This window comes from Gambusia affinis, linkage group LG14 (assembly GCF_019740435.1).
Source record: "Gambusia affinis linkage group LG14, SWU_Gaff_1.0, whole genome shotgun sequence".
In the NCBI taxonomy this organism is placed as follows: domain Eukaryota; kingdom Metazoa; phylum Chordata; class Actinopteri; order Cyprinodontiformes; family Poeciliidae; genus Gambusia; species Gambusia affinis.
Window position 1 is genome coordinate 16533233 of NC_057881.1, and position 14539 is coordinate 16547771.

At 38.4% G+C, this 14539-nt stretch overlaps 1 protein-coding gene across 2 annotated transcripts in view; it reads right to left on the reverse strand.

Moving 5' to 3' along the window:
* The window catches only part of adgrb2 (adhesion G protein-coupled receptor B2), a 227120-nt gene that overhangs the window by 12924 nt on the left and 199657 nt on the right, over window positions 1-14539 (reverse strand). Inside the window, exons 32-34 of one of the 2 annotated variants that reach the window (XM_044138723.1) lie at window positions 13815-14522; window positions 11021-11056; window positions 8149-8262 (exon numbers count right to left, since the gene is read on the reverse strand). In XM_044138723.1, the coding sequence (XP_043994658.1) occupies window positions 8149-8262; window positions 11021-11056; window positions 13815-14522 (858 nt within the window). The remainder of the gene's footprint in view (window positions 1-8148; window positions 8263-11020; window positions 11057-13814; window positions 14523-14539) is intronic. The other variant, XM_044138722.1, reaches the window with a different exon arrangement.

The window sequence follows — 14539 nt, forward strand, 5'->3', positions numbered from 1 at the left end:
ATCTTCAATTGGTTCTAAGGGCCCCAAAGTGTGCTGAGAAAATATCCTGCATACCATCACACTACTACAATTCCTAAATGCTGGGACAAGATAAAATACATCCATGCCTTCCCTTTTATTTTCATCATTTCTGATCCTGATGGCTACATCTAAATGCTGAATGTAGTCCCGAGCGATTGTACCTTCAGAGGTGTTGATGGTTCAATAAATGTTTTTAGAGATGTGTAAGTGCAACTTCTTCTAGTAGACTAGAAGATTCTGTAATACTCAGGCCACCACATCTGGCACCAGCAATCATGTCACATTCCAAGTATATTAAATGCCATTGTGGTCCTTGAGTTGAATTAAACCAAGCCATTACCATGTTTAGATGGCTGAATGCAATGACTTACTGCGGTGGTTTGAATGAGCCACCATTTGTGATAAGAAACAAACGAGCAACTTAAAATGTTTGCAACGCCTATAGATGGTGAATGAAACAGGGCAACACTAGTACAGTATTTCTTCTAGGACAATATACTTAGTTAAGCTATCTCTAATGTTAAGATCATTTTTTAATAATGAGCCATGCAAATATTGTTATTTATTGTTAACTTTTCTCTCCACTCATGTTTTTCCCATCATTTCTCTGTGTTTTATCACGGCCTCTGGCGGTGTCGGTGGCAACCACAGACATGACCAGTCATTTGGTATTATTGAGTTCACAGGAAAAAAAAATGAGAGAGCGGGATCCAAAGATGGTAATGGAAATGTGAAACAAGCAAAACAAAATAAAGAAAAAAAAATTGTAAGAGTAAGGATGTTGATCTTTTTTTTGGGGGTAGGTCACATGTACCAAGGAAAACTACCTTAAAATCTGTGTAAAAAGGTGTAAAAACTTGCTCATGTTTCTGACATCCACTCATCTCTTAAACGCAACCAACAGATCTTACCTGATCTGTATAAAAGGATCAGGTCTTCTGTGGGTGCCTGCTAATTGTTTCCTTCTTTCATTTGCATACATATTAGGTGCTAATTGTTACTCCCTTTTATTCTAACAAGAAACCTAATGAATATTATGGTTTATGATGTGCTTATAAAGTGGTTTTTGAACAGCTTATTGTTTTAGAACAGAGTTATGGTATTTGGAAATTTGACTCAGTCATAATTAATGCAAAGACTGTCACACAAATATGTAAACAAACATGAGAAATGAAAAAGCAAATGTTTATTTTGTTACTTGAGGATAATCCTGCTGTTGAATCATTACTAAACATGTACAACTTTTTGAATGTATGTCTACAGATTGAGGAATTATCATGAATTTTAAAACATGAAGCATGTGGGGTTTTGATAATGATGCGCTCGACTGGAATACTACCACAGCACTATGTACACCTAAAATATTACACCTACTCAAGTACAATCACTTCACAATGAAGAAACGCTGACAGGTAGAGCAGATGAAATGCTACATGACAAAGAACTGTAGTCTGCCACTGTTTGTTGTTACATTCAGTAAAGATTTGTAAAAAGAAGTTACACATTTAAAAGTAAATAATGTTGAAGTAAATAGGCTGTTTCACACAGACACTGTCAAGCTTTCAGCTGCGCGCTTTATTTAATTGTACGTAATTTACTGGTTGTTTTTAACCTCCTCAACAGGGGTGGCCCTCAAATAACAGTGTTTAAAAATAGATTCAGTGAAACCTCGGAGATTGGCCCAAGTTTAATTTGATGGGCTTAAAAGAAATCACTAATGATTGGTTATTACCTTTTCAAGATATTTTTTGCAAACAAACTCAAGCACAAAAATTGGAACATCACATAACGTGGCACCAGATTGGAATAATGTTAACACAACAATTAAACACTGAATACTATTCTTTGCACTTTACAAAGTACACTTTCAAATTCATATAAATCTTAAATTAAAATTTTAAATTTTTCATACTAGAAATTACTATTTTTTAATCTTATATACACTGAAATTGTCAGATCAAATGTAACAGTATGCTTATTCTCAACAAACAAATAACATGTTACAAGTTGGTCTGTGGTAAATTTCAAGGATTTATGAAAAGTGCCAGTTTGCTTGGAGGCCACAAGCAGTGGCTACGTACACCTGCGTATTGGGCTTGTTATGATCCTTATTAATCTCATGAGATGTTTTTTTTGTTGTTGTTGTTGTTTAAACACACCAAGTCTTGTCATATTAAATCTCTAAGAAGATGCTTGTCTCAGAGTTGTCAAAAATATCATTTTACTGAAGAATGCTGGTGAACAAGGCTGCATGGTGGCTCAGCTAGTAGCCTTGTTACCTTGCAGCAAAAAAAGGACCTTCTAACTTTTTTGGAATTCTGGCTTGCGGACTTTCTGCATGGAGATTGCTATATTTTCTCTTCCTCTCACAATTGAATAAAAATAAAATAATAATAAACATTACCATAGGGTTAACTGTCCTCTCTAAATTGCCCTGTCAATGCATGTGTGTGTGTGTGTGTGTGTGTATGCTATGTGATGGACTGACTGCAGCATTGCTTATCTCCAGGAAAGATAACCGGGTATAGACAATGGATGGATGTTGGTGAACAAAGAACTCAGGCACTGACTGACTTTTGTTAGTAAAATCACTTCTTTGGACAAATATTTTTTGCAATCATTTATTATAATTAAGCCGTGTTTCCTACAGTTGACCAAAACGTTGACTTTCATTTTTCATCAGTTCAGGGCTAAAACTCAGTTTCTGACAAATATATAGTTTATAAAGGTGCTTAGTTTATCCTAACTCATCTAAAATTGTAATATGACAGCACTTTATTGAGCCTTTGCAGAGCTATTCCTTCCATCAACTTTGCATAATTGTATTTTTTTGGTTTACACAAAGTTCACACACGTTGCAAGTTGGGAATATTAAATCTAATGATGGAATTATTTGCTTTGCATAGATTAACGCCCTGTAGTAGTAAATGGTAAGCACTAAGTGGAGGTTCTAACATAACCTCGTATTCTGCATCATTTAATTGAAAGCAATCACTTCATCTTAGCTGGCTAGCCTTCTCGAGTTTTTCTATATAAACGTTAAGGAAACATCATTTCAGCACAGAGTTTAGCTCACATCAGTCAAATCTCCGAGGTGGAAAAGTTTAAAGCTTGACAGGCCGAGTCACAGCTACAACGTAAAAAAAAAAAGAAAAAACAAAAGAAATATATATATATATATATATATATATATATATATATATATGAGGAAATTTTAAACCAAGTGTGTAAATCCATGAGTACACACAAACGATGGCAAACTACAAGATGTACACAGTTGCATGTAGTACATCAGTTTCATGACTACATTTTAGTTAAAGTAAGTGGAGCTCTATTTGGTGAAGGTTATAATGATTTTACTTTGCCTTACGTTGACTTTCTTTGTAAACAAGAGATGGCCTGCGTGCTAGCGATGGCTCTGTGTTGTGCCTCGGTGGTGGGGGAGGGGGCACCTGTTGAGGTGGTTAAAGGGGTTAATGGAGGTCAATTTTTTTTGTCACTTTTAATCAGCAACAGAGAGAGAGAGAAAGAGAGATACCTGCAAAAGTCAAAAAATATTAAAGTTTTTTTTAGAGGTATGGTTAAACTTTAGATGACTCGTCATTAGGAAAATTGAGGAAACCTATGGCTGTCTTTTTAGTAGTTTAGTCTATCTGTCAAGTAAGCTGTCATTAAAATATGCAACAGAGCTTGTTCTTTGGAGAAACAGTCAATTAGCCATAAGAAGACGGGAGCGAGTTTTAAATTTGACAGTATTTTAAGTGTCCATTCATGAGAAGATAACTTTGGGAGAAAGGAAAAAAAAAAATAGAGTTATAGTAGCTTTTGAACTTTTTACTTTGCATCTGTAAAAATCCCAGACAATACCAAACACATTACAATGGGAGTGATTTTCTCATTACTCATGTTATCATTAATGGATAAGAAAAGTCGATCTGCCCCAGACATGTGGTCGTGCACGATTCAGGTCTCAAACAAAATACAAAGACAAAAAATAAAATAAAATTACACATGGATACATATATATGGCGCTGTAATAAGTGGGGGTTTCAAAATGCACTTATTCACCCAAACACAAATACACACACACACTCTCATCTCCATAATTACTGTATAGTCAGCATGTCCGTGTTTGGGGGTGACTCTCAAAGTGAGATGTTGACAACAGCAGAGCTGAGCTCAAGCTGGGACCCGTCAAAGGCCTGACACTGATAACATTATCCATGTAATTATTAACACTTAAGTGGACTGCCTACTTATTTTTAACATAATGGGTTTGAAGAAGCCAGATCCATGTTGCTCTCTCATTTCACAACTTCAGACCTCCTCGTGTCAATAACGGAAAGAAAATATGTTTCTCTGCCTTTTCTCTTCAACGGCTTAAATGTGAATATTTTTCAGTTGAACTGATTTTCCATCTGAACATAAAAACACACTAAACTCACCATGAGGTATTAGTGTGCTGTAAGGCAGGTTATGAGAACCTTTAAATATAGAGTGCCTTGCACAAAATGTAATATATATATATATTTTTGCTCAAACCTCAGTGTATTTTTTTTTTTTATTGGCTCTAACAACTTTTATTTGGTAGTTAATTGACAGGAAAGTGGGTAATGAGAAAATGGGGAAGACATGCGGCAAAGGTCGCCAGGCCGGGAATCGAACCTGCGACAGCCGCGTAGAGGACTAAAGCCTCCTTATGTAGGTTGTACTTAACCCCTGAGCCACCACAGCACATCCCAAACCACAGTGTATTTTCGGGAGATTTTATATTAGAAACTTAAAAGTGCAGTGCATGGTTTTCACTTGAGCTATCCCCAAAAGCCATCTGTGTTATTTAATCCCTCAATAAATGTAGCTGTTCTGTGAAAGCCTCAGTTTTTTTTTTCTTTCAAGATAACATTAGCAAACAAACAGTATTATAAAGGGCACAGAACAAAGTCTACAAGTCAGGAGTAAGGATTCGGAGAAGAAAAAAAAAAGAAAAATCAGCATTAAGTTATAGAAATATTCCCCAAACTTTAAAATGGTTCACAGAGAACCTTTCATTCAGTCATCGAAGAACGGAAAGAGCTTAGAAAAATGGAGAACCTACCAACACCTGGCCATCCACTTAAACTGCCAGGCTAGATGGGACCAATCAGAGAAGCAGCCAAGAAGCTTATTATGCTGGACATGCAGGGATCCACTGCTCAGGTAAGAGTATTTCTTGACAGGATAACTATTAGTTGGGCTCTCAACAAATTTGGCCTTTCTGGAAGAGTGACAATATAATAGCAATTTTTGGAAGAAAGCTCTAAAAAGTCTCATTTGCAGTCAACATTTCAAAGGAGGTGCACTTCTGCTTTGCCTTCTCAGTTCTGCATAACTGTTGGTCCAATCAGAAGTTTGAGGTTGTGATGTGCTGAATGTGAGATGATTTAAAGGTCATGAATGCTTTTTTGCAGGCTGTCTGCTCTTTTTGTGAATATATTTTTTTCCATTCTTCGATAAAATATTTGCTTGCCAGGACTCGCTTGCGAGTCAGCATGCTCTTCTGAAAGTTGTGTTCAAGTCGCTGAAAAAAAACAAGTGAATATTGGAGCCAAATTTCAAGGACTGGAAAGGAGAATCATATTTGCATGCAAGTGTGTCTGTTTGCACAGCATGTGTGTGTCACGACGTAATATGGGAAATATGGGAGATGTCAGACCGGCCTCTGTCCCCTTCCTGCTGGTGTGATTTCGATGTGAACCAGCATGCCGCTGATGACAAGGGGAAGCTACGCCGTAGCGGGACCAACTGACTCATCACAGCTTCTCCGTGCTACAGCTCGGCAAAAGAGTGGAGTGGTGGAATGTGTTTAAAACTTAATAAAAGTGGCCCTCCGAAGGTCAGTGCAGAGCAAGCCGGGGCCTTTTCGTCTGCTGCTAATTGGGCATTAATGATTCAAAGATGCTTCTGTGTCTCAAGCATAAAAGGTGAACTTACACCACCGCACAATCGGAGACACTTCAAAGGGCAGTAAATTACAAAACAAAGGAAAAGACATACACAGACACACACACACAAAAAAAACAGTTAAACATAATAAGCAACAAAGACGTTGTAGTGACAAGAAGACATGTCACTTTTGCACATTTTGTTACAGTGCAATTTGAATTTCATTAACCAGCTATGATTGATTATCCCACCGATGACTGCTCCTGTGATCGTCTCTTTTGATAGCAATTTAATAAGGCACCAGTCATAAGTGAGAAGGAATGGAGCTTAAGCCAATTATATCAGGTATAAAATTAATGTACAGTATGAAAGATGGAGCAGAATGGGCCTCCGAAGAAACACTTATAGGTGGTTATTGTTCAATTCTTTATGGTTAGTGATATTAAAAACAAGTGTAAACGAATCAAATGGTATCAAAAAAACCAGGCACCGCTCGTGTTACTTTGCCCGCTCCTATTTAGGATTTTGAAACTAATAAAGAGAGTACAGATGTTTTCATAAGTACCTCATGTTTGTAAATTACTAGAAGACCAGTTTGGAATATGTATGAACATAGCAAGAGCTGTAGAGTCACAACCATGCAAATATGCAACACATTGTGCTCACTCATGCATGAAAGAACATTTGTGATCATTATTTGCTCTTTATTGTCAAGTCCACACGTGAAAGAAGGGGAATTTGTGGATTTCTAATAGACATGGGTCGGCTGCAGTTAGTCAAGGTTTTAAAAACTTTACTGGTTTAAAGCTATTTATCATACTGTTCCCACGGACACTGTTGGTCAGCTGCCTGAAAGAAGACGACTACCTTCCTTTGCTTAGAAGGAAAACCAGTTTCATTGTCTGGAAATGTTTCCGAAGGGCAAAACGGTCAAAGTCTGGAAATGCAGACGAAACGAACAGCATATCATATAAGCACCCAGCTGCATGTTTTCAACAAAAAACTTCTTGGTATCATTTAAATGTTTCTACTCAAATACACTTTTAGTATCAACCGAAAACAACCTCAGAAAATAAGAATGCTGATTTCAAATAATGATTTCATTCATTAGTGCAGAAAGAGCTATCCAAACTATCCTGGCCTTATGTGAAAAAAACTAATTATTCACTATGTCTAATAATTAGATGGACTATCCCTGGCAACAACACCATCAAAGGATTGGAATAACAGGTAGCTAGACTTTTACATTGCTTTTGAGCATTTTCAGCCCAAACCTCTTTACAGACTTGGTTTAAAAAAGGTATTGGAGAGTATTCATGCATGAGTGGCTTTTTTAAGGTTAAGGCAAACATTTCACATGATATTAAGCAGGATTATTTCACTAGGCCACTCCATAGTCTCCATTTTGCTTTAATCTTTGAAAGGCTTTATTGCAGATGTGTTTATGGTTTGGTACACAAGCTCACAAACTGACAGCTTGATATTCTTTTTCAGGAGAATAGGTTGTCCAGGTCCAGAAACGTCAAAGCAGTTCCGGACCATCACGCCATGCGTCTGAATGTTTTGTTCTACATGCTGGGTTTGTTTTGCGCCTGGTCTAGCTTTGCGTTTGCCTTCCAAGAATGTCCACTTTCCCCTCCTGTCCCCCCATCAGTCCACAGAACATTTCCTCAAATATCTATGTCGTCATGTTTTTTTGGCCAATGTGTGACAGGCCTTTGTGTCAACAATGATTTTACTTTTGAAACCAGATATTTACGTACAAAATAATTTTTTTTTCTCACTGTATGACATTAAATCAGACCAAATGTCTCTTGTCTTAGGTCAGCCAGAATTACTAAAATGAATAAAAGGAACTTTTTCCAAAGAAAAAAGATATCGAAGGGGTGAGTTTTTTATTTTACATAATTAGAGGAAATCAAAATAAATAAAAAAAAAAATATCATTTTTGCTCAGCTTGTATATGTCTAATATCAAATTTATTTCCTCAAATATTTTACATTGTCAAACAAGACCGCCTATGAAAACCTGCTAACACTATTGTTGTCAAATACATTTTTATTTAAACACAAATAATTTGTTGTACTTTTACTCATGGTGATCATGCTGAGAATTTCATACCGACCCATGCCTAGTTGCGATGACGTGTATCTGGCAGTGAGGGTGCATTTAGGTTTCCATCTGGCTTCTGGACAATAGTCTTACCTTGAATGTGGACATGGCTGGGTCCCTGTTATACCTGTCTATGGTGTGGAACTTGGACGAGTGGTTGAGCTCATGGTACAGCTCAGAATGTCTTTTGCGAGTGTGCATCACTTTCTGGAAGGGAAGAAAGGAAGGGACAGCAAAAATGAAGCAAATAGGAACAAATAAAAGAAGGGATGAAAACGAAAAAGAATGAAGGTTAATGTAAGAACAGGGGGTTAATGTACGAACAGGCAGTGGAATGTGTGAAGAAGGCATTGGGGACTGCAGCGATGCCAGCCATGAAAAGGGAAATTTAGAGGGGGACACTGACAGACCGATCGATTGCTGACTCATGCTCATTTGTCATCCACTTCAGCACTCTTAGAATTTGGCAACTGGGATTGTTGCAGAAGAGTCCTTTAAGTTGAAAATCGGAGTCTGACAAAGTGACTGACAAAAAACACCATTAATTCAGATTGGTGCCAGCTAAAAAGGGGGTCCTGTTAATTCCAGATGTTGTCACTACAAGTCTCAAATAGACAGGAATTTATTCCACTGCAATGCAGTGCTGCAAACATACAGACTGATCCTCTCCAGAAACACTTGTCAAAATTGTCTTATTAATATATCCGTCTCAAAGACAAATAAATCCGGAACTCTAATTCACTGGCAGTATATTTGTCAGTGTGTGTTAATAAGTAGTCTTGAATTGACTGGGTAGTAGCTAATCATTGAAGCACTTTTATAAGTTTAAAAATGACACAGGGGCAAAATGCCTCCACAATCCACCAAACCAACCAATTACGCACAAGACTAATATTTAGGACTGGCTACAGTTAAGTGACAGAACAGCCACCATCATCAGTGCTCATTTCAAAAGCTGCCGGTGCCTCCCTATGATGTCCTCTTTTGCTTTGTTTGATGTTAAATTGCAACCTCTACTGAGGATACTACAGTGGGCAAAATATATGTCATGTGATCCTTAAATGTGCACAATGCAATGAAAAGAAAGTCAACGTGTAGATTAGCACCGTATTTATTTGATTTCTTTATAGTAAACATTTGAATGTACTAGTGGAAAAATACATAAAGAATTGTTCATTGAGGTCGGTTTAAACTGTTTAAATTTTAAGACATGAAATCCAGTGAAAGTATGAAATATCTTATAAACCACTGGCATTCACAAAGTATGAATAGAAAATAGCCGATTTTGAACTCAAACAATTGGGCTCCCCAGAAGACTGGCTGAGTTATTTTCATCACACACATCCTCCATAAAAAGAATGTAGTGTCCTCCACTTTTACTGGCTTCCATGCTAAGGAAGTGTAAAAAATAGATTTGAGTAAAAAGAAAAAAAAAAAGGAAAATCTATAACAAATAAAAAATCCCTAAAAAGTCAACTTTCAGTTAGGTCCATTTTTATTAAAATGGGAACGATTAAACAATATGCCATTTGATTAAGACATGCGTGTGCTGGTCTTCAACCATTAGGAATTGGTAACAAAAAAATGGCTACTTTTTTAAAACGAAGCTTTTAAATAGCATTCCATGACTTTCTGTGTTCATAAGGTATAAATAGGATTGAAGATCCACGTTTTTCTCTCTCCACAAAAGAAGAATGACAAGGGAGGCAATAAGATCTCCAAAACTTGTTAGCGAAATGCTGCAAGGAGTGGCATCACAGTGTCATTTAGTGTCCCTAAGAGCCTTTGTGACAACATGCTAACTGTGTTTTTTTAAGAAGCATGTCAGTAATTTGCCTTCTGTCTTATTATCTCCAAGGCTTTAACTGGAACAGAGATATGTGAGATGAGTCTAAGCAACAAACAGTTCAAGTGGTTTTGGTGTGGAAAAAAAATAAGAGGGATAAGTGGAAAAGCCCCATTGTGCCCACTGTATGGTAGAGAACAGAACTCCTTCAAATATAAATACATAAATCAATAATATACCTATCAATACTTGATTCCTTTCTAATAAGCTGAAGATGGATCATCATGATACATTACTGCACTGAATATGGTCCAATAAACTGAAGATAAAAAGTTCAGGCAAAAAAAAAAAAAAGATCCCATCTTTTATAGTCGTAAGCAAAAATTAACACAGAACATTTTTCAAATTAAAGAATAAAAATTTTAAACTGCATATGTATCTCTTGTCTTATCAAAAGTAGACTACTACAACCATAAATAAATTATCCTTTGGGCTTTTGTGTTCTCCACTTTTTTTTTTTTTTTTACCAGATATGCCAATAAGTATGGAGGGAGCTGTATTCCTCTGAGGTTGTAGGTGAATGTTAAGGTTTAACAACAGCAAGAGTAAGATACTGTATTTACAAAAAGCAATAAGAGTTGTATGTGGAGAACATTCTAGGGACTGGAGTTTCACAGGACAGCGAGGTCCTTCTGACAAAATAATAATAATAATAAAAGAAAAAAAACATAAGCACATACACTGCCGAACCACCATATACCCACAGATATAACCAGCAAGCTCAACTTTAGTCAAACAGCGTAGTTGTAACCCAGGAGACACTAGAGGTAGTCCAGACAAATAAAGCAGTCTAATAAGCCGTTTCTTCAACCAGGACCCCACAGAGTCATGAGGCATTTTCCTAAATGAGTTTCATAACTTTCCTTTTATTTATTTATTTTTTTCTCTTGCATAAAATGTCAGACCAACAATTTGGGGCCTTTGTTGTAGAAACAGCATACGGGGTAAGACAGCTCTGAAAAAACTAATTTCTCCAAGTGCAAGGGAGACAAGGGTGGAAAGGTAGGGGTTGGGGGTTAAGCAATGCTTTTTGCTCCTCTATGTGTTACTTAGAGTCCTGGCAGAAGCACAAGAAAGCAGAGACAGGCTTATGATAGTGGATGAGGTTTGAGATCTTACCTCAAAGTCCAGCTCAGAGTACCGTACTCTCTTCCTCTGGAAGAGGAGGGGGCAGGGGGAGAGAAGACAGCATCAATGACTACCCTGGACTGAGTTGAACTTTCGTGATCTCTATCTCTTTGTGGGACCCTTCTGTGCCATGGTTCGAAAAGAGAAAAACCTAGTACTGGTTGCCCAACGAGATACGGATTTTACAAATGTCAAACAAGGAATAACATCAAGTCTGAGGTTAGCAGTTAGTTGAATGGAATCTTTTTTTTTTTTTTTTTGAGTAATTATAGCTGTAGCAAAAGCCTTAAGAATTTCTTAGGGGGCATCATTAAAACAACTGCAAAAATGTATGGGAAATGGGTTTAATCTCTTTATCACGTGTATACCCTTCTTAGCTCACTAAGTGCCTTCAAAGCTTTACAAAGTGACACACAAACTGACAAATTAACTGTTGCAGACATTTCCAGCTCATCTGGGCTCCACATTGCATTGAATCGCATTCCATCTCTTATTTCCTATCTGGCTCCCGCTGACTGCCAGATTTGCATTTTGGCACGGAGAGGAACAGCTCTCTACAGTTAGTGAAAAGCTGTGTTCATTTCTCCAAAAGGCCAGCGCTGCTGATCTGATGCCATGGCAGGCATGGATTTAGAACAGAGGTGGGCAATTCCAGTTTTCAAGGATGTCCCGTATGTTTCAGATATGATTTCTCCATGAACACAACTGATTTGAAAGACTGGCTGATTGTGAGGTACATGCCGGACTTGGTGACAGGCTGAGAAGGAAATTCCTCTGTTGGACTCCAGTGTGTTGGTGGGGAAACATCTAAAACATGTTGAATACTGAGTTTCAATATTGGACTTAAAATATAAAGCAATTTAATCTTAGAGGTAGATACAGTTCAACTATCTAAATTTACCTTTTAGTACTTAGAATGGAAGACAACACTTCAGTCTGTACATTTAACAATTCCCAATTTGATTGTCTTCTGATGTCATGGCACAATTTGATTTATGACAGATGTAAGAAATCCCTGTCATCTGGAACTGCTTGTGCTGTAGGTTTTAGAGTTGTTATTTTTATTATTTTTTTTTTTAGCTTGTAAGCATCTGATTTCATTGAATAGGTAGTCAGCAAGTTAATGCAGAATTTGGTGACCATCTGAGGAGATCATTTTGCGTCTAAATCTGGGTGTGTTGGTGCGAGGATGCACCTAAAAACATCCAAAAGACCAGAATTGCCCACGTTTGAATTACAAAGTGAAAGACCTGAGCCTAAGAAATAAATTCATCTCCGCTTTCTTGATTCACCTTTCAGTGTAATTAATGGAGAAAAAAGCCCGCCGACTCTTACCTTGAACGGAGCAATTCCGTGACTGAGTTACCTTTGTGCAACAATGACACGCATGCAACATGCATATACCTGAGCTGTATATAGCACGTTTTGATGTGGACACACCTGAAGCAGCTATAAACACACTCACGCAAATTCAACGTTTATGACTTGATTGCATATACATTCCTTAAAAACAAAAATAAGTCTGTGATCATATGCTTTTTAGATCGTACGCTTTGATTAGTGTGTGCTGCTGAACTTGCCAAAAGAATAAAAAAATAAAAATAGAGAGTACAAAACAGAATGAAAGCCAAAAGTAGATTTGGGTAATTTCTCTATTGCATATTGCAATGTTAAATTTGCAAAGCAAAGCACGACTAGGTTTTTAATCTTGAGAGGCACACTCTTTAATCCATCTTCAAATCAAGCATAATCAGGGAAAATTATAGCTGCAATTTAGATTTTAGATTTTTTTTCAACACTCCTCCCTTTTCTTGTCCTTTTTATGGTTTTCATGAAAGCATCCACAGCTCTTCAGAGAGCGCAGTCTTTTTTGATATTATACGACTTGCAGTCAGCTCCAAACAAGGCATCGTCACATTTTCAGCAACCCAGGTGATGTTCGCATGTCTTTAATCAACCTTGTAAGTCATTGTAATAAACCTTGTGAGTACACGTTCATTTTACTATGTGCTTAGCTTTTTATGCATGTCGGCATATATGACAGTGGTTGTGTAGTTCCTATGGAAATTTACAGTAGGCTGAAGACTTTCTCCGGGAGGATATTTCCTCTGATCCCGCCAACCTCAGTCCATCTGCTGTGCCACCTTGTGCGGTCAGGAGGGGGTGTCGCACACAAATGGAATCACGCTCACATGGAGATGGTAAACTAATAAGGAGCTGTCTGTCGATATGAGAATGACTCATTTCGTTGCCTCAGTTGGCAGCAATAAATACTACTGAGCTGAAAATAATAGCATCTGTTAGACCAGACTTGTTCTCGGGAATACCAAAGTGTTATTGTGACAATATGTGGGGAGTGCACTGTTCTAAAACACTCAATAGGTGTCTTAGAGATGGCCTTATTTAACAATTAGATGGACTGGCTTGAAGACAACGCTCTTGAAATTTGAAAGGTAAACAATATGCTCTATTAATCCTCTTCAAGAGTAGAGGGAGTAACCAGTTAAGTTTAGAAGAAATATATGTTTGATAAACCTTTGAATTACTTTCTGCAACTGAAATATTCAATGTAAATGTCATTTGAACCTTCTTGCACTGCTAAAGACACTTGTGCAGACTGAAAATTGCTAAAAAATTGAAGTTTGTTTGCAGAGTTCTTCCTTCCACTCCAATCCCTCACCGTGCCATCACTTAGGTAAGCACACTACATCTATAACAGTCAAATAACAACTAAGCTATTTCTAAAAAAAATACTGCCATCCATTTTTCACAGCCCTTCACTCACCTCCAGGGATCCCGCCGAGAGGCTGGTGTTGGCATTGGTGCTGCCTAGGTTGCGTGGGAGGGTGCGGGTTCTCTCCACTGTGGTTCCCCCTGTCAGAATCTGTCTGACTGATGGCCTCTGGCCTGGCTTTAGGTGGAGTGAATGCGCGTGGGAGTGCATGTGTCCTCCGTGGGAGTGCACATGCCCACCTTGGCCCATCAAGTGGCCATGCCCATGGGGCACGGTTTTGATAGTCCCGTAGGAGCGGTTTAGGTTCATGGTGATATTCATGTCACCGACGTTGGACGGCACAAAATCTGCTGGATAGGCCTCGCTCTCTGCTGGGTGGAGGGTGAGCGGAGAGGGAGGAGGGGGGAAGGGAGGATCCTCCACTGCGATATTGAGGGGCTTGTCCTCGCCGCCAAGTCCCAGGCCTCCTCCCTGCGAAGAGGGCGTAGGAGGTTTGAGACTGACCGTCCTACGAGGCAAGACCATGTAGTCTCCTTCCCCTCCTCCGCCACTTCCACCCCCGCCGCTCCCCCCACTTCCCGCGCTTCCGTCCTGGGAATTGTTGGAGGACGCGGGCGGCCGGGCCCAACCCAGTCCGCTCTCGGTGCACAAGTAAATTGGAGCGGTGGTGCGTGGCTGGCCCTGCTGTCTCTGCTGGTCCAAGTTTACCTCCTTCTTAAGAGGTGTCTCACTGAGCTCATTAAGTCCTAATGTTGGAACCTGATGGGGAAAAAAAA